Genomic DNA, 21,614 nt, shown 5'->3' with positions numbered 1-21,614 from the left:
ATCATCTAGCTGAAAACAAAATCTGTAAACTGGAAAGCAAACCTATGGTGAAGGCTATTTGCATCAGAAAAAGCAATATAGCAAAGAGCAACCTAGCAAAGCTACAAAATAAGAGTCAGTATTTTCACATCAAAATCCAAACAAGGTGAACACCATCAGGTTCTTAGCAAACTCAAGCCTGGTAGAAACAAATTCTTGTTGTGCTCAACACAATACACCTCCCCTGCATCCAGCGGAGTCAGGACACACTTGTAACAGAACTAAATCATTATGACTTCTGAGGACAGGAAATGAAAAGCAATTATTAAATAATATAGTAACTTCAAATGGTACTGCAAACGGGTAATGTAGTAATACAACTTTTCAGTGAAGGGATGAAATAATTTAATTCACAGATTTTTAGGAAGAAGCAGTGTTTAAACACCTGCAATATTTAGTTTCATTTGTACATAGAGAAAACAGAGCCCTTCTTGGTTTACTATTTTTCATAAGAAAAAGGAAGATATTTGAATACTGCCCACAGTATTCAAATAGTACTGGTAATTCACCAGAAACAAGCCATAAAAAAGTAAAAATCCTGATATTAGTACCAAATACACAGAAGAAACATCTGCTTTGAAAATTATTATTTAAAATGAGTATTTTGTAAAAGAGTCTCAGAAATAAATCCAAACCCTTGTATGCCTGCCTGTAGCTAGCATAATGCAATATACACTTGATTAAAAAAAAAAAGCAAAACTTACGACGATTACTTAAAGAACTTAAAACAAATAAACAATAAATTCTGTAGGTTATAAAAAAATAGAAGACAGAGGAATAAAGAAAACTGGCTAAGCAGACGAACAATAACCAGCATTACAAATTGTTACACACAAAGCAAATATCCTCCTTAGAGAAGGATAATTTAGAAATATCATAGGTCCTCTAAAGCAAGCTTGTGCAATTTTTCAGACAGAAAGTTCTAAAAATAGAATTGCAAAAAAAGCAGTTTGAAAAAACAAATCTTCTAGATTTGGAAGTGTTATGATTTCATGATATGCGTCCTATTTTACTGCTTTATACACTTTGTAGAAGTAACAGCAAGTACCTGTGGAAGCTATGAGTTAGTTTTATTGAAACCTTTGACTTCACTGAAGTTGAAAATGCTTAAATAACAACTATCCAATTATCTCTATATTCAATATAGCAATCTCGAAAAAACAGTTTATTCCTCTTTCCAAAAAACAAAATGAACGAAAAAACTAAACCACCAAAAAGAGACTGAAGAATTGGAGCTAGAAACCTCCAGTTCCCTTCCCTAATGACTATTACTACTGAGAGTTATTGTTTCTTCAAGGAGTTAAGTCTTGACTTGGACACATAATAATTTAACGGTTGAGGGACAGAATAGTTCAAAGCAAATTTTGATGGAACAAATATTAATATGCATACTTTCAATTCCTTAAAATTCTGAGAAACTCACTGAATTAAAAAGTCTACACGCCTTCATCTCCAAGTACAAAGCCCACGTGTAGAAAACCAACCTACTGTTAACTGACATAGCTATACAATTTTTTCATAGTTTTACTGTTTTTCAGAACCAAAATTAAGTTGTGGCTATTGCTGCAAGTGGAAGGTTTGTCCTCCCTTTGCTTGCAGCCAGAGTCCACTCTTTCGCCCTATATAATTGCACAGTTCATGAAACAGGGGAATTGACCCTGCTGAAAGTTAAGTCAACAAAACCATACTAGTTTTAGGGTGGGTCAGGAAACTTAAATACAGCAAGAAAAAAATGTTACTTTGTTACACCAGGTCTTGCAGTAGTTCATTAGAGACTGAAGTATTCGGCTAGATCTGAACGGGCAGTTGCACTTTTTAAAAGAAAAAAAAAAAAAGATTATGCTTTTAGTTGAATCAGTTGTTTGACCAATTTCATTCCATAAAATAGGCAGGTAGGTGTTCATCTGCAGATGTGACCCAAAGTATCAAGAGCACATTGATTGCTTTTTTTTTTTGTGCACACATACATTTCCTTCCTGAACATCACTCTGGCTTGGGGATTAATAGCAAGCCTCCAATTTTTTGACACTTCTATGCAAAGTAATGTTGGCAGACACGGTTATAATAGCTAAGATAAGCCTCCTTTACTCCAACCTATTTATTACCTCACATACAACATATACCTTAATTAGATTAAAAGATCCAGGCAAGCTGAAAAGAGCATGGTGCGCTGGCTTCCAATATCTAACTAGTAAAAATCTGGATTAAAAAAAAAAAAAAAAAGAGTTCTTTTCAAAATTTTTAGTTTTTAAAGCTTTCTGAAATGAAAAGTTTCCATTAACTTCCTGGTAAAGAGGTCTTCTTCCAAATAGTTCTTTCTATAACAAAGCCAGAAAGTTTCTTCTGGCTGACGACACAAGAAGAATTTAGAAAGAAACCCGGTGGTATTTTCTGATGGACTTAATTCTTGCTGAACTCCACATATTACCTAGAAAAGCTAGAACTGACTATTTATTAATACTGAAGGAAGAGATTTCTAAGTCTACACACAGAACGTGCATCAACTGAAAAGCGGTCTTCAGCTCCAACTCCCACCGTCAGTATGCTGGCAATCTCTGCATACTAACAGGAATACTGTCAGTGTACCAACAGATCGCTCCTTATCTTAGAAGTGATCTTATGCTGGACATAATACATGGGGACAGCCTCAGTCCCTACAGGGACTGTAACTGAATATGAGCCGAACAAAGATAGAATTACAGTGATGAAATTGGATCTTGATCAATACAATTAGTTTTATTAAGACCCTCTGCTGGCACTGATATGTCAATGAGTTACAACTATCTAGTGGTTGCAACTTGTGTTCTTACTGAAACCTTCAGTGCAGATATGACCTTAGTCACCAGCACCGTTTCTTTCAACAGCAATTTTAAACAAACCTCACTAAAGCAGCAACAAGATATTACACTGAAATTTAATGCCTTATTTTTATTTAAGCATTCTTTAAGTACAGAAAAAAAATAAAATAATACAGATATAAATTTATTAGAGTATTTCCAATGCCCTTCCTGAATTTCTAGATGAAGTGAGAAGTGACAAGCATAAACCATTCTTTCAGAGGGTTCCTCGTTCTTGCAGATGGTAAGATAATATATAAGCCCAGATCTTCCTCTCTGGTTTAGAACTGTTAGTTGATATAACATGACCTTAAAAAGCATATCATAACTGAGCCCTGAAACACGTTCATTATGAAGTCATTCTACATCATGAGCACTTCCCCCCCCCCCCGCCAAATGTGTTCTAGTAAAGAAACATTAGGGAGGGATCAAAAACACCTTCCACTTGGCATCCTGAAATAATTTTCAGGGTTTTGGTTCCTCATCTTAGTATTTCTTTTCAGTTTTGAGAGATATTTTTTTTTTTTTTTTAAATCTCCTCTGCATCTGTATTGCCTCAGTGTTTTAAGTTCCTTTGATTGACCTATTTGAAAACCTATTTAGGCTTCTTGACATTCTAATCTCTCACATAAAATAAGGTAAAAAGAATTTTCCCATCTAGACCAAAATGAACAAAATAATCATCTGTATCCCAAACCTTTGGAGGCATTCTCACAACAGCTATGCCACAGCTGTTTATTAAAGTCTTCACTCTGGTTTGGCTTATACTTGGGGTAACAAAGATGACTAATGCATCAAATGCTTTGCAGTTATGACTACGTCAATAAGTATTACAAATACATACTGAAGATGCTATGGAGAAGACACAATGTCATACACAGGACACTTGCCACTCACTGAAGAACACTACCTACACATTTTTCATCAACAGAATCATTTTATGCTCATCTTTTGAAACGAAAAAGCAAGTTTCATGCAAAGACAAAGTTAATTTCAATTCTAAGTTTTTAAGAATAAAGCCTCAGAAATACCCCAATTTTTAATAAATAAATATAAATAGTTTCCAATTGATTTAGAAAATACTTTACATTATTTTCTTACTTAAGAATAATGCATAGTTCTGAAATTACAAAATGGAAGAAAGAAATAGTGTTTGTACAGGAGGGCAAACACACAAAGGAATTTAAAACAGCTCCTATCTAAGGCTTATTTTATTATAATCAAACATCAATTATAAGAATTGTTTTATTTTGGTAGTTACTACTTTAATATTTAGAAATGTTGCAGTCTCATCATGCCATCTCATTAAGACAAGTAATTCCTACCTACCAAGTAGCAAGTATAAATTTTTCAGACACTAACTATAGTCTAGGTCTATACTGCCACATGCGCCCCAGACTTTTGTGATTGATTTTATTATTTTTAAGGACTCAAGCTCATTTAAAAAAAAAAAATCTACTATCTGAATACATTTATTTCCGCTATTATTAGGTAACTGCCAGGCACCAGTCTTCAGAACAGAAACTTCTCATAGAGAATCAGAAGATTAAATCAAAGATTAGAAGTAGAATACAAAATATTTTAGAGAAGTTACAACCCCCAAAATAGTATTAAAATGGAGTAATGCAGCATAAAAGCAATGAAAGAAAAATAAACAAGTGGACAATTTATATTCAAAGTTAATTCCACCTATAAGGAATCCACCTAAATCCCACCCAGAAGTAATCTGTGCATCTCTGCTATGAGGAAAGGCTAGGAGGGGTGGGACTGTTTAGCCTGGAGAAGAAAAGGCTCAAGTGGGAGTGTGGGGGGAATCTCATCATTGTATGTAAATACCTGAAACAAGGGTGCAGAGGTGACCAAACCATGCTCCTTTCAGTGGTGTCCAGTGACAGGCTAAGATGCAATGGGCACAAAGTGAAAAACAGGAGGGTCCCTCTGAACATCAGAAAAAACTTTTTTTTCCTTTTACTGTGAGGGTGACTGAGCACTGGAATAGGTTGCCCAGGGAGGTTGTTGAGTCTCCAAGCTTGGAGATACCCAAAAGCTGTCTGGACATGGATCTGGGCAACTGGCTCCAAGTGGCCCTGCTTGAGCAGTGGGGTTGGACCAGACAACATCCAGAAGTCCCTTCCAACCTGAATTGTTCTGGGAATTATTAATTAGGGTTTTTTTTTTTCCCCATGAAAAACTAAGAAAAGAAACACACACAAAAATGACAGATCAAATAATTAGGAAGACTGCTGACCATCGTATTTTTATGACTACATCAATTAGTGACTTAATCAGCAAATAGCAATGCAATTCAGAAAAAAAATAATAGTTAAGCTTTAACAGGAAAAAAATATCTCAATTTAATACAAGTGGAAGATGATAAAATGCATTCTTAACTTCTAGAGGCTATTTTACAGGAACAATTCCACTGGAAGTCAAACACCTGGAGAATGAAAAGAACACAGGCAACTACATCTTCAGATCAATTAAAAAAGGTAACTGCCATGCAGTAAGAATTTCCACATCATGATGCTTCACAGCATTTCAACGTCAACGCACATGGATCCATACACAGAATTAAGAAAAGAAGTTTTCATTATTTTCGAAGCCACGCAGTGACTTGAAACCGAAACAATAAAAGACCTGACAAAACCTCTAATGTCACTGAAGAGCTGTTCATACTACAAAAATGGGAAGCAGTGTTCACATTATAAAAACAGGAAGCAGAAGAGTTCCACTTTCTGAATCTGATACACATCTGGAATGACTGTTTTTCTGTTTTTCAGCAATTCTGACTGGTAAATGTGTACAACTTTAACCAACCTAGATGTGTTTTAGCTAGGAGACATTTTACGTGAACAAAATATTACCATAAGTTATGCTTGTCTACAATCCCACTTAACTATGTCAACAGTGAAATTAGAAGTTGAAACAGGTCTTTGAACTTCATTAACAACTTGGTCTTTGTTCTGTTATTACCAAACAAGGTCATCAATGAGGATCTGAATTTAAGAACTGTAAACTAGCATGTCTAACCTTTACTCTGCAAAAATCCCAGTTTTTCTCAGTTATAAGTGTCAAAGATGATATTTGCTTTCCTTATTTTGATGAATTGAAAATAAAATTTATTTTTCATCCTACTAACTCATAGCACATTGAGGAAAGAGTTCCAAACCACCACAATACTAGTCAATGAACAATGGTATTAAGATAGTTTTGGTGACAGTATTTTTGTGAAACTTCTAAGCAAAACAAAAGAAACACCTGCACAAATGTTCTTTTTCATATCTCACAAATTAAAAATTATTAGATAATGCCCAATTTCCAATATAGGTCATATTACTTAAGAATAAGGTAAAGAGTTTACTCAGTCCTGAATAAGAGAACATTTTTACTCCATGCTCTGTTTCCTGGTTAATTTTTTACTTTGTAAAATAGAGATTTTCTGATTTCTTCTTATAAGTAAAAAGTGTGTCACATACCTGTTGTGTGTTTCTTTGTGACTGTAAACTGGACTGCAGCCTTCTCAACAGAGGAACACCATTCCTAGACAGTCTTTTAAGCAACCAGTAACTGTGCACTCGTTCAACAAACTGCTTCTTCCGCTGAATGGCCACCTGATTCATAATCTTATTTAATCTAAAATATGGAAAAACTGATATTGTATTTTTCACAGCAAAGCACAGAACTTACTTGTCTATGGAAGTTAAACATCAGATATGTGTGAATGTATAATGTAACAACACAGTGATCACCATATTAGTGATTTCTTTCATTGACATTCCTTTCAGTACAATTATTTCTGAGTAGATTACAAGCAAATACATCCGACTGACACTGTAGTTTCTACCAAAAACGTTGAGGTACTTCATAAAGCTAAAAGGTATCAATTTTTTTATGATTGTTATTTCAAGAGCAATCCCAGATGAGGACTGAGAATAAAGCTTTATGTGCATTTCAGAATAATTTTCCTTTTGAAAATAATATCACAAATAAAGCTCTAAATCCTGACAAAAGTTTTCAGAACATTTGTTGTCATCTTCACACAGAATTAGTAGTTTATTTTAAAGACAATATATCTTCAAACTTTTTACATAAAAACATGCAACAAAAAGCTTGTATTACTCATCTACTATTATTAAATTTTGGTAAATAAAACTAACAAAAAATGTAAAACAGAAGAACACTCATGATTTTGCTCCACATGTACGATGAAAATATCTACAAAGATGCAAGAGAAGATGATACACTTAAAATATCTTGATTAAATAAACATTATCATTTCTAAACCTGTTTTTTAACAGATGCAAATACTGTTTACATATACTCTTTTTACAAATACTCCAGGAAAGTGCTATATGAACATCACAAACAACAACCTTGACTCATATTTCTAAAATAATGACACCTTAAAATTTCCAAGTCACCTAAACAACACTAACCATTCAAAACTTACACTCAAAAAGAAGTTTATCTGAAATACATCTTCAAACTCTCTATGCCCACAGTATCTTGAAATCACGGCAAAAAAACTTGAAAAAAAGTTAATGGTTGTAGAATGAAAAGGTTTTGTCTCTGTATGGCTTTGCAGGGATTTGTCACTGGTGGCAACCCTTCCAAAATTAACAGAAGATGCCCCAAGGCACCAACCACCTGTACTGTTAGGGGGATTGTTCATTCGTTTGGGGGCAGAGGTGAGCTGGAGAGAGAGAAAAGGATTTCCATGAGATGGATGTAAAAGAGAGTTACAGAAAGGATAATACCAATGAACAGAAATCTGTTAATTCTTCACTTAGTATATTACTACCCATAGCAAAACTGTACCATGGATAGTATTAGGTTTATCAGAGGTTGTCCAATAAAATTTAACACCAAAATATGCAAAATTAAATTCAAGAAGTGGCTGATTTGTAAAGCACTACCACTAGGTGTTTAAATAATAAAAACAAAAAAATCATGAACATACACACATACTAGTATTTTTCTACTTTTTTCCCTTTTAATATTGGGAATAAAGCCGTTTGTCAGGTAAGTGATAGAAGAAAAGTAGTCAAATACCTAAATAAAATGTAAAGCTATAAGTAAACCTTGCATAAAATGATTTTTAAGAATAGCTGGGAAACTTGAATTGTATTTTTCAGACAGACATAAAAGTGAGTCTACCCCGAGTTCACCAAAGGTCATCTATCCCTGGTTGTTTTTTCTGTGCCGTGTAGAAGGTAAGGTGCAATACATGTACTCAGCGCTACCACCAGCTGTAGCTACAGAGCTTTCAGTCATTACAGGGTAAAGGCAGAGAGATCATAGGTCTTCTTCAAAATACAGTGCCATTGTTTCCTCTGGTTCTTCAGTGACATTGTTTTTCAATTAATAACTAAGCCTGCCAGGCACTCTCAAAAAATTTTAGCTTAACTTAAAACTTTGAAAGTCTGCAGATGGACTTAGGACTGTCTTGTAAGTCTTTCACTGAAGGGCAGAGGCAGGCTCCACAAAGACTTATTCAATGCACAACAGACCTTAGTGTGACCATATTAAACTTCAAACACAACAGAATTACAATTAATTATGGAATGCAATCAAAATAGAATAATTACTTTCACATCTCTCTCTTGGAAGCAGCAAAACCTACTGAACTGAGTCAAAAAAAGCACAGCCAAATATACACCTATTTGGAAAGATCACAGAATCATAACTTAACATGCAGAAAGGTGCCTTGGCTTCATGCCCATCAGATGTGGCAAGACTAAGTAAACATCTTTAATTACAACTTTAAGTACATTTGCCCATTCACATAAGGAACCATTCTGTTCATACATAATTATAATAGTAAAGTGCTAGAACAAGCTCAGGAAATATGTTCACAGAAGATACTCTCCAACTTTCAAAACACAAATAAACAGAAGGTAACTTGGAGTGCAGAAACTACCTAACAAGAGGTAGGAATATGCTCTTCTCTGCCTTCCCTCCAAATAAAACCAAACAAATACTGCCTGTTCATACTTCACTTAGACATCAGACTTCAGTAGTGGCAATATACCAACAATCACACCTTAATTCCTCACAATACAGAGGTCAGAGATTCTTCACATGGCAGACATCTACAGAGCCTCTACTCTATGATCCTGAGGTAACGAGGATGTTACATCTGCTGTTAGACCCTAAGGACCCACTAACTATAGCACGGTTCTTTGATCATCTTCTTTCTTAGTCAAATACTCACAGGTAGATTTTTTACTGTCCAAAACGCTTTAGATTTTGACAGACTATACAAGCATTTTGGGAAAATAAGACACAATTCATCTGCTGCTGAAGAACCCTTAAGTAGCACAGGCTGGGTATTCATTTTGAAGCTACCACTCTTGCTAGCGCTACCATATTGGAAAAGAGCTTTTCACTCACAGATACATCCAGCTGCTGAACACAAACATGAAATAAGGCACACAGGTATGCACCACCCTTAAGTTCCTTTCTGCTACCTGAGCTTGAACTAAATTTGTAAATGTTGAAACTAAATTTTCAAACTAGAATTTTGAAATTCTTTGAGGTCTTAAAGGAGTTTGCTGCACATTCCACTTTCTTTTATTCAGAGAGATGTAATCTAAAAGAATTTATTGAAGAGAAAAATAAGTACATCTCTGAGGCAGGTAAGGAAGAACTGTTTCAAGACTTTATAGTTTTGCAATCCAGGATCTCACTTGCACAAGACAGGATTAACTGCTACACTACCCTGACAAATCAGCCCCCCCAGAGGCAAGGCTTAGAGAACTTAGGTTACCTCCCAAAACAACACGAAACAATTTTTGCTATGGTATCTGTCCACCCTAGAACTTTTTCTGAGTATAAGAACATCAGGAAGAACAACTTTCTGTAGTGTTTTGTTTTCTAATGGCAAGTCAAGCTTAGTAAGCACTGGGAGAAAAAAAAAATCAGGTATTTAGAACACACATTAAACAAAGTGTATCAATTGAACCTGTGCTTTCTCATAGACCAGTCTCATTACTTGGTAACTTTTAAACTCTCTGTTAAGATTGCCAAGTAAGTGCAAGACTACTACTGAAGACAGCTCACAAAGAAGAGAATGTAGGAACATGTATCTGGAAGATACTACCAGAGTTACAGTCTCCCCCATCAGAACTGACTTTAGACATGTCAGGAAAAAAAAAAGCAACAACTATAGCGACTACAGTAAGCAAGCAGGGAGACAAGAAGTGTTCTTGCTGTCCAGGTTTCACATGGAACAGAGAATTTATCAAGACAAAATCCCCAAAGAGCATCCTGAAATGGACCATGTTAAGTGCTAATCACTTTTCTCTGAAAATTTTTAAACAATTAACACAATTAAGCTAAATCCAGGGCAGAACTTGCTGCAGCCTGAACCACTGTTCTGAGGCCTTGAGAACAGCTCAGTGTGGCTCACAGTATGTTGTTTTTCACTCAACTTATCAGTTATTTAAAATAAAATACATTGAAATTGAAAGTTCTTAAAAAGATGGCTGTGTTCCAATGAAATTCAGTAGCTGCTGGTCCCATAAAAGAAGTATTAGGTTGCAAGCTGATGACCACTGCAGCCTTTTAATGTTTTGGCACCACCAATCATACTCCCTCTTTCCTCCTTTTTTTTGGGCTCCATTCCAAGACTACACAGATGTCAAAACATTTTTCAAACTGTTTTATTTGTGCCACAGGCAACTGAGAAAACCAGTACTACTTCCTTACCCAGTCCCACTTGTATCTGACTGTAAAACACTGTGACATGCACTGCAAGCATGATATGGAGGTATCGTACAATTCCCTGCTTGTCTTTAAAAATGGAAAGGTCCCTTTACAGCTGAACCTTTCAAGCAGCACCTGCAGTTCCCAGCCTGAAACCATAGTTTAGGCTGAAATGTAAATTATGGCATTAAAAACACGCTGCCTTTACAAAAGCAACAGAAGGATGAGGAGAGGAAACTGGTTTGTTTTGAAAGGGGGAGACAGATTCAAATAATTTAATTTAAAATGACAGTTAATGTACAACAGCTTTGTGGTGAGAAACTAACTTATCAGCTGCTCCACATTAACCCTCTCCTTGCATGGAGACATTTGATGGATAATCTACCCTGCAAAGGGTAATACTCCTAAAGCACTGCTCAAAGCATTCAGAGAAAGCTTAACATTACTCAGTCCTATGTTTCTTCATCTTTCTGATAAATGCATAAAATAATTTTCGTCAACATAAGAGATGTGCTCTTGTCATATTAGCAGTCTTACAGCTTCCTTCTTCCTACTCATGACTGCCTTCCTCTCCCAGTTTCAGTTAAATGGCATTGTGGCAACTACAGCAACTGTTTACAAGAAAAAGTGAAAACTATTTTTGGTGACTATGTGGCAGTTTAACATAAAAAAGCCAACAAGAAATAATCAGACACTTTTCTAATAATCAGCACTAGCCGCTCCAAAGATCATACCTGCTTTTTAACTCTAGAGATATCATTTTAGTATTATAATATATGAAGACTTCTATAGCACCTCTCCATTCTCAAGTTTTCAAAATACAAACTGGAGAGAAAGTTTCAGAGAAAGTTTAAGCAAGTATTTATTTCGCCAGTATTACTATATACCAACTCAGGCAGAAGGAACTGAGTATGAAAATCTGCATTGATTGAGATCAAATACCCACAGCGCCAATCAATTTTTAAACATGAACTAAACCGAATACTCTAATTACTTTATTTGTTCTGAGACTCCAGTTTCACCAGTTTCTTATTTTGCATCTTTCTTTATCCAACATAGCTGTATTGAAGGTACATGAAAAAGACTAGAAAAACTAAATTATACTCTGTAAAACATTATTTAATAGCATAAAATAACAGCTTCTCTTGACCTACAGTAATACCCAGAAACATTCAAATGATGTTCCACTTTACTGGGCAAATAAAATACCCCTATTTTCCAAAACAAAGACTGCAGATATGTTTCTAAAACCTGTCAGAACAAAACATAAAAAATTCTAAATAGAGCAAATGGAACAAAGTAAACCCAGTTTCAGTAACATTTGAATGTTCAAGCCTTGCTCAGCAAAATTCCACAGAACATACCGAGACTCATAGCAAGCAGGAAAGACACAAAAATTACCTACAAACAATTATAGCAATTCCACTGACACTAACTGGAAGAGAATGAGCAGAAAAACAGAATGAAAAGCTATAATAGCATCTATTTTAAGAATTGGAATTCATTCTGGGGCCTTGGCAACTATCAAAAAAACTTCAGCTTTCAAGGGTGAGAAAGCCTGCTTGGACAGATGAAACATTACTCTTCCCACACAGAACCTGCGGCAGCAGCTACCTATCAAACAGCGTTTGTAAAACTCACCTTTCAATAGACTTTTTTTTTAAACAGTGTAGAGAGACAGTTTTGTTGCTGTGTCCCTATTTGTTATCCTCACCCTCAATAAAAAATTCAACTTACTATATGATTTCATAACTTAAAACAAACAAACAAAAAACCCCTTTTGATCAGCTTTAAAAACAACACCGATGGATGAATATGTAAAAATTGGAGTCTGTTTGCATCTCTTTATTTCCTCTTGAAAAAGGATAAGGCTAAACTTTCTTTTCTAACTAGAAGTCAGCTATGCCAATGATTTCATCTAAACTGTGCAACACAAGTCTACAGAATCCCCATGTGATGAATACACACTTCCCTAGTTATAACTACTTTCCAGCTTTTGTATTCAGGATTTGAAGAAACAGGAATGTCCCGTTCCTGAATCACTTACCTTACTAGTCCAAGACAGTGTTTAATCACCTTCACAGTAACTCCTTTTTGTCTGTGTGTTTTAAAATTCTAGCTATTCAATTTCCCTTTCTCTGCTAGATGAGAATCCAACAGTATGTACTTTATCTACTGATACATCTTCTGAAGCCTGAAAGTCTCTCCAGGTTCTTATTCTTTATTCTACATTTACTGATATTTAAATAGTATGTGATTTTGTAGAAACATGTAGGAAGCACTTTTTCTTACTCCACATGACTGTGAAACCAGACTTCTATTTTTCTACTTGAGCAAACAGCTTGTAAAATTTTTCTTGGACAGGAAAGTAGAACTGAATTTAACAGTTAGGAAAATGCTATGTTACTTCAGTCAGTTCTCCATTAGTTATAACAGTTATTTTGTTCCTATCTAACAATTAAGTTTGTGATCTTCCAAACCTTTGGATAAGGGAAAAAAATCAAAACAATCAAAAACCCCCCCCACTGTCACACTGGAAAACCTCCTTAAGTCTTCTCAGAAAAATCACATCCATAAATTTACTTCTGCCACTTCCTATACATAATACTGAATCATGACTTTTCCTTAATATTACTCAAAGTATTTTTCTGTGCTTCTTTTTTTGGAGTAGTCATAACCATACTACACATGATTTTGAAATCTCATCTCAAAAGGCTAAATTCGTATCAGCAGAAGATAAAGTGTTAAACAAAAATCACCTTTTCATCTATAATAAAGAAATCTCAGTACTTATCTACTGATTTTTGTGCGTTCTGTAACTTGACTATTGGATAAAAAACTGCCAGGAGACAGTTCTTCAGACCACAGGTTCTGAAAAATCACGTTTTTGTATGGCACTTAAAAAATGCAACACCCTCTAATTGCCACCTGAAAATTCACATAACTGGTGAAACTCAGAGGTACTAAAAAATAAAAGCACATTGAATTTTGATCTTTGACTGCATTATCATATACACACACACACACAATCATCGTGGACCAAAACCCTTAGAGTACGCACAGAATACTAATGATGCACCTTACAGAAATAGCTAGATAACTTACTAACTTCTGGTTTAAGCTTCTTTGCCCTGTACATGCAAAAGAAACCGAAGACTGGAAAAAAAGGCAGACAAAATGTTATGTACAGCATATTCCTATACCCATTTTGTAAAAAGAGCTTATTTAAATATGATACAGTACTTGCATCCTCTGGATTTTTAGCTGAGGGGATCACCCCTCAGACATCAATCAACATATGGCTTTTAATACCAGATATACAAGTATCTTCCACATTATTTTTACTTAAAAAAAAAAAAAAAAATCTACTTTTACAACCTATTAAGTCACACTTCCTCCAACACATTAATAAATTCTTTTTTAATAAGCCAACCAGAGTCAAGATGAACTGGCTTGAAAATAAAGCTCTAAAGTTACTGCATTTCATTTTTTTAAATACCACTGAGGCAAACCTAGTGAACACTGTAGTATGTCTTTTTTTGATTTAGGCAATTTTTTTTTTTTATTTAAGCGAAGAGCTCAGGATGACATCATCAGTAGTTTCCACATATATCAGAAAAATTTCAAGGTCGATCAATCTTACAAGAAACACCAGTGGATGGTGACTGCTAGCATCCCCTTCCACTCTACCTAGGTGATACCATCATCTAATTATCAGGAACAACGATAAGGCACACTTACATCATGCTGTCCTGTAATCAAAGTAAGTATTTCCACATGATTTTGTGAAAGGATACATACATGTATATTCAAGGATAAACAGCTAACAGACATTAGTCTGGATTTATTAAACTTTCAATTTTTTTGCAACAGTGGCTGTATTAGTATTTTTCAATGGCTTTTTAATGCTGAATTTTAAGCATTTCTTATTCTTTTCCCCTCACTTAAGAACTTTCTGAAGGTATTAAAAAAAATACCCAGTATCATACAAAACATTAAAACAAATTCCCCAAAAAAACGTACAAGCCACACACATGATTAAGAAGCATCATCTGTGAATGCAGACTAACAATGTCAAAGGCCTTCATAAATGTTCCTTTCCGCTTATATTGTGTTTCTGTTCATTTATTTTTCTGGTCCATACTTCATTTTAGAGGCAATCAAGATTCCTTGTCGAGATATTAAGACTATATTTAATTATTTGGTAAGCAAGTTCAGGATAGTTCAACTGGATAATAAAACAAAAGGGAATACTGGTTCTGCCTTGAGACATACAGTAACAGAAATCCAGTTTTACTACTAGGAGCAATATGCTTTCTAATAAAAGCTAAGGTCAACACAGAAAAATCAGTTAATGTGCAGCAGATAAATGTTGCTTCCTAAAGACAGCTGAAAATATTTTAAGAGTCTCAGCAATTTTTGCTCTCAGCTATCTGCCCACTACTTACCTACTTTCATAAGGATCTTTTATTCTCTTTCAATAATATGATGCAACACAACTGATGCATAGAACATGGAAAACAAGTATAACAGCTCGCTCCTAGTTATGATGCAAGTGAGGCCTTTTTTTCTTATTTTTTGCTCTCTGTACAGTATTGTATTTCAAATGCTTTCTTAATTTCAGACACTACAAACATCCCATGTAGAAACTGAAACTAAAAATGAAAGCAAGTATTTATACACTTTAAAATATCTGCTTCCACTTAACAGAGCAGTATTTGCATGAATGGTATTTTAATAAAGCAGATTTGTATTTGTACACTGTATTTCAGTGTATGTTTTGAAAATATTGACAATTAAATATTTTATGTCACGTTTAATTTCCCCCTCAAATATACAGTCACAATATCCTAATTTCACAACATTTTTAAAGAACATAAATATTGACACTGGCTTTGCTTTTCATAAAGCAATCACATTTTAAATGCCTCTTTCAACACAGAATATCACGTGACCACACCGAAACAATGTAATTTGTACTAAAGAATCAAGTGCACTCAAAAGTTAAGAGAAACCACATAGTTTTCACAGCTAATACTGCAACTCTTCTCCCTTGTGTATCCATCCTAGGCACTGGATAAGGTAGCTGTTACAAAGTACAAGGAGGAGCAGCAACAAGCACAAAGAAGGTACAAGATAACTAACACAGACAAGAAGCCAGGTTTAGACTGTCAAGTCAGCCCTAAAAGTTAGGATTTCCTAACTTGAGAGTTCTGGACCTACAATCTGAAAAAAAAAAAAAATCCTTTTAGCATTTTATTAGGAAATTAGTAGATATGAGTATATTAGTATTTTAGGTGTGTTTTTTTAAGGAAAAAATACTTTCAGTATTTTATTAGGGAAAAAAAAATCACTTATCTACTAGGCAAAATTCAACCATGACACGTCATGAGTGGGGTATAAACACTGCAAGAACAAATTTGCCACTGTCTTCAGACAAAATAGCTGGTGGCAGCAGGAGGCCCCTTTTCTGATGACCATTTGCCAGCAGGTGCAGGTACTGCCTGTCCCTCCCATACAGAGGTACCATTTGGAGTGTCTTTCCCCACTCACCCCTCATAAAGCCCCCCAGAGCTGCTCTGACACTTCCCACAAACATGTGACTTTCAGACTAAGCCCATGTCTGCCTTCGCAAAAAAAAAAAAAAAAAAAAAAAAAGATGAATGCAAGCAGTACAATGTAAGCAACAGTCTTCAACAGTCTTGTATTTCAAGGAAAACTGAATGGAATTTCCTAGTAGAGACAACACACTTCTGTAGGCAGAAGGCCTGATGCAAATCATATATGCGTAAGAGGTTCTCTGGTGGTCCCACATATTATGCCAAGTGCTAAGCACATTACTAAGAAGTCAGCACTGACAGCACTGAAAACTGAAGTCACCTTAAGGCTCTTACATGACCTACTGCACCTCTGAAAGTCGATACTTAGGTGTAGACTTTCTAAAATACCTAGGCAACAAGACAGATAGATGCCCAGCGTAAGAAAAAAAAAAAAAAAGAAAACCACCAACCAAAAACCAAAACCAAATGACACAGGGCAACAGGGAAATAAACATTCTTCTATCATCAATGGTTAAAAACTTCTGATCCTACACTCTTAAATTTGTAGTTTGAGGCGATAGTCCGAGAGGCCGTATTACTAGATTGCAAATGACCTACAGAATGACACTATCTATGTAATTTAACAGCAAAAAGCTTAGAGTATGACATCCGTGCAAGAAATTCTGATAACTGAAAAGTGTACAGCTCAAATCATTCAAGGCAATAGGGTAGAAATCTGACCTACAGATAAGCTGATACAGAAACTCGTGAGCTACAGAAAGTTGTGTAGAAATTATGAAGTGTGTTGTTCTATACCAGTCTTTTTAACATACCTTGAACATTAAGGTAGGTGTTTCAAAAAACAGTATTATTACAAATTGCATTATTAAAATGCATTACTAAAATGCCCAGTCTTTCATGTACTTTACATTCACTCACTATCCAGGTAAGGAAACAGCATACAGTCCTTCCACCTTAAACTAAACATAAATGGCAACAGGGTTTTCCTCAAGCTTCAGCAGGTACGTTCAGGGGCTACATCCGCCAAGTATTTTCCTCCTCACTATAATCTTCATATTTCTATAGTTACCAACTCTAAGGAACCAGCTATATGCCAAGGAGACAAGCAGTCTAGTGATTAAGACATGATAAGAAATCTAATGATTAAGAAAGTACACCAAACCAAACTCCTCTGCATGTGCATCAATTGCCAGAGATGTTGGAAACATGCTCATTTCAAATTCTTTAGGAAAAAAGCACTAGTGTTTAAACACTGAGCATATATGTTTCTTCTTTGATAATTTAAATTATCGAATTAAGCTTAATTGCTCTTCCTTGAGATCTCTTAGAAAGGCAAATCATGTTTCAGCTCTAAGGGAAAAAAAGCACAGTAAACAAACAGATTAGAGAAAAGGAATCATTTAAATGAAGACTGCCGTAGAATGATCCACATCATTCATTATTAGTTTATGGGTATGTATTTAACTCCCCCCCTCCACAAGAGCTTTTCTAAAGAAAAAAAAAAAAAAAAAGAATAACTGCCAAAGAAAATTAGACAACTGAGATTTGGGTCTGCAGCATAATCACTCTTCCTTTTAATATGCCCATTTCTGTTTTGCTTTTAATTTAGGTATTACTTTTCTAGGACTAAGCACATTCACTTTACTAAGAGTACTTAAGCAAAAGTCTCCTTCAGCTGAAGGCAAACTATCTGTAATAAAGCTCAACTTCGGAATTGTTTTGAACTGTGTTTTAAACTGTTTAAATTTTTTACACTTCTGACATAAAATACAGGAACTATACTTGTGCCCAGAAACATGAAACCTATCATAAATAGAAGAAAGCTGAATCTCTCTGCAGTGTTGAAAAGAAATGTAGTTGTTATTTAAAAAAAAAAAAAAGAAAAAAGAAAAAAAAGAAAAAAAAAAGGTCTTTATATTTCTGTTCCTGGCATCTAATGACATTGGTTTTTTTGTCTTGTTTTTGTTTTAAATCTGATTGTAACATCCTTTTAGGGTCTGTCTTGTATGAAAATTAGCATGGAAAAGAATTGCCAGAGGTACAACTGAGAACCTGCATTCTAATCCTCAACTTTTGCTTAGGTCACCGAATCAAAGAATTGTAGAATAGTTTGGGTTGGAACACTGCTGGTCACACTTCTTTTGATGTAGCCCGGGAGATGGTTGGCCTTCTGGGCTACCAGCACACATTGCCGGCTCATGTCCAGCTTTTCACCCACCAGGACCACCAACTCCTCCTCGGCAGGGCTGCTCTCAATCCCTTCATCTCCCAGCCTCTATTGATACTGGGGGTTGCCTGGACCCAGGTGCAGGACCCTGCACATGGCCTTCTTGAACCTCATGTGGTTCACACCAGCCCACTCCTGGACCTCGTTCTTTTCATGTTCTTACTTTGTATTAAAAAAACAACACATTACACCACCAATCAGGATTGTCCTAATTAAGACAAAGCCAAATTCTTTTATACAAACTCTCCCCTCCCACGGACAACAGTACCTGCTTAAACGACAGTATTATTTGCCTACTGTGAACTTAAGCTTTTCTGCAGTGCATCACTGAACGAAAATACCACTTTACCAAGCAAATCATAACAGAGAACAATGCATCAATATGATGTTTGTAAACAACACACAGGAGCTAAAGGCTGTTTGTCAAAGTCACTTAATAAGTGTCTACTTGCACTAGCAAAACTTATTATGGGAAAGGACTGCAGTCTCAAAACATGTATTTATTTAGATTAATTTAACCAGTCTTAATTGTCCACTACCTGAGACCTGGGAGTCAGCTTTCAAAAAAGCATGGTTTACTTGTATTACTTTAAGAGTCCTCACTGTCTGAGCATTCACGTCCTATCACAGTCCAATGAACCTGCACACGGAAGTGGTGCCTGTTTTGAGAAACTAAACTGCCTTTCTTAAATCAGTAAGAATTTAATTCAAGGGGATAAACAAATACATTGATGTTGCGAATACTAGAAACGAAACAAGTACTCCATAGAGACAAACTTGGGTTTAGTCCCATCAGTCCAATTTTGCATTTCTCAGCCCACTGTATTAGGTCTCAAATGTTCACCAAAGCCAAAACCGTATCTTCCTATCCCAGAGTTTTCTGCTGCTACTCAAATCCCAGAATCAAATTACTTCCACTGTTGAAATGCATAACTCAGTTTAACAAAGAAATCTGAAGAGATGCTATTGTTCTTTTAAATTGATATAACTACATTATCTGAAGTTCATGCTGAGTTTAACTCCTGAAATGAAGATATTTAAAATCTTCATTTTGCTCCAATTCTGTTATTACTTATGAAAACATCACTTGAAACGTCCCTGCTTTCTGATGCATCACTTCACTAGCCTCAACCAGATCTAGAGCCATCTGCCAGCCCCCCGATGGCCACTGTTAAAATACATAAATATGGCATGTTAAATGCAAAGAGCAATTTCAGTTGTGGTGTTCATGCTTTCTATTTGCACTCACATAACAAAAGCTGTTGCAAGAATTGCAAAAGACTAATATAAAGATCAGGTTAAACAGCACTTCTTACAAAGTATAAATATGAAAGCAAAGGTTAGGATTAAAACTCCTTGTCACATGCATTAATTCACTTTTGTTCAAACATAAAAATTTTACTACAGCTGTAGGACAGGTATTTTGACAGCATCACTGAACAGGAGGGCACATTCATTTCAGGTTCCATGACTAAGAATACATTAACCAGCTAACTTATCATCACTTACTTGCTAACTTTTTTTTGGGGGGGAGGGGGGGGAAGTCTGCAAGGTACCAAATTCATCCAAGCTTTGATAAATACCACTGCATTTGCAAAAGGAAACACGCAAATTTAGGAAAAACTTCCTGGAAAGTTACTCTGCCCCATAATGAAAATACTTGCTGGAGAGTTTCTTTGTACTACTTACGTAGATATTACAAGACAAGTTTATTCTTAATTTAGGTGAGATGAACAAGACTCAAGTCTTATATATGCAAATGTAATTTTCAGTTTGTGGCTCTTAAAATTAGGAAAAGAATTTCAGATTCTCAAATTATGAATACTGTTAACCTTGAGCTTGGCTGGTTTTCTTAACATGAAGCTCAACTACATATGCTGTTCCAAATTCAGTGGTTAATTCTCAAGAGTAGAGCAAATGACAACAACTGAGCACAGAACATGATTTGGTCTGACAAGGGGAAAAAAAAAGATTTCTGAGGACAAGACAGATACTTGACCATTTACTAATTTCTCTTGGGAAAGTTACTGCGTTTTTAATGCAGTTTCACGAAAGTACAATGTACGTAATTTAGATTAATCCTCTGAGTATGGCCTTTAAAGAAAGCATATAAGAAATGCACAAAAACTTCAAGTCTGCAACTAAAAGCATTGGTTTAATATTAAACAGATAATTAAGTAAAGGTTTCTCTCACTTGGATGGTTAGCTTACCTCTGGGGGGGTATATAAGGAGCAGATACTGTTGGCATAACTGTACAGGGTTCAACCACTGTTTTCTTGGCCTTTTTTGTCTTTTTTCTGACTTTTGATGTAGACCTAGCAGTTCTGACTGATCCCTCCTTTCTACAAACACCGTTTTTAATTTCAGCTTCTCCATAAATATTTAGAGGTCTCCGTGTGCAACCTGGTGGAGTATGTACATCGCAATAGGCAGTCTTTTTTACAGAGAATGTTGTCCCACTGCCAGTTAGTTCTTTCACAGGTTCCATTTTCATATACAGACCGGCCTTTTGAGCACACGTCACATGGAATGCAGTATAGCAGTTTGCTTTGTGGCACTGGATGCAGGCACCAACACCTTTCTGCTTACAGAGGTAGCATGTTAACTTCCATCTGGCTGGGGGAATGTTCCTGACGCCATCAATTGGCTCGATAAAAACTGTATTGGCAAATCCAACTTCTGGAATCCACAAAGCACACACAACGTGTCCCCAACGATCATCATCTGTCTTTTTAAAGGCACCTCCCTTGTTTGGGCACAGCACACAGTCTACAGGCCGAGAACGGGACTGCAGACAGTGTCTGCAGAGCCACTGGCCCTCAGGTATATATGGCACCCCATAGCATTCCTGATGTACTGCTAAATTACACATATCACAAAACAGGATTACATTGCTGTTCTGACATTCACCATCCATGCATATACAACACACTGCATCTTCATCAATTAACGACTGATGATCACCCTGTTTTTGGTTCTCACAGTAAGACTCTTTTTCAAACCTATCCATCAGGAATTCAAACATGTTTTGTGATACAACTGACACTCCATCGCTTTTCCGCTTCTCATTTATTATTTCTAACCACGCATAATCTTCTTCATCCATGTCATACTCAACTTCATTATCAAGTTCTTCTGCTGACTTCTCAATGAATTTGTAATAACCTGGAGGTCTCCGAGGAGCCGAAGGGGGACTATATTCAACAATCCGTACTTTTGGTTCTGGAAGAGGAGCTGTTGTA

At 35.7% G+C, this 21,614-nt stretch overlaps 1 protein-coding gene across 1 annotated transcript in view; it reads right to left on the bottom strand.

The window, feature by feature from the left end:
- Window positions 1–21,614, bottom strand: part of BRD1 (bromodomain containing 1) — a gene marked incomplete at its 3' end in the record, with an annotated part of 50,262 nt that overhangs the window by 28,289 nt on the left and 359 nt on the right. The window contains exons 2-4 of the mRNA XM_010284939.1: window positions 20,583–21,606; window positions 6,353–6,509; window positions 2,128–2,133 (exon numbers count right to left, since the gene is read on the bottom strand). Coding sequence (XP_010283241.1) covers window positions 2,128–2,133; window positions 6,353–6,509; window positions 20,583–21,606 — 1,187 coding nt within the window. The remainder of the gene's footprint in view (window positions 1–2,127; window positions 2,134–6,352; window positions 6,510–20,582; window positions 21,607–21,614) is intronic.

This window comes from Phaethon lepturus, unplaced genomic scaffold, assembly GCF_000687285.1.
Source record: "Phaethon lepturus isolate BGI_N335 unplaced genomic scaffold, ASM68728v1 scaffold13814, whole genome shotgun sequence".
In the NCBI taxonomy this organism is placed as follows: Eukaryota; Metazoa; Chordata; class Aves; order Phaethontiformes; family Phaethontidae; genus Phaethon; species Phaethon lepturus.
Note: the sequence above shows the minus strand (reverse complement) of the source record. Positions and strands in the feature narration are given on the sequence as shown.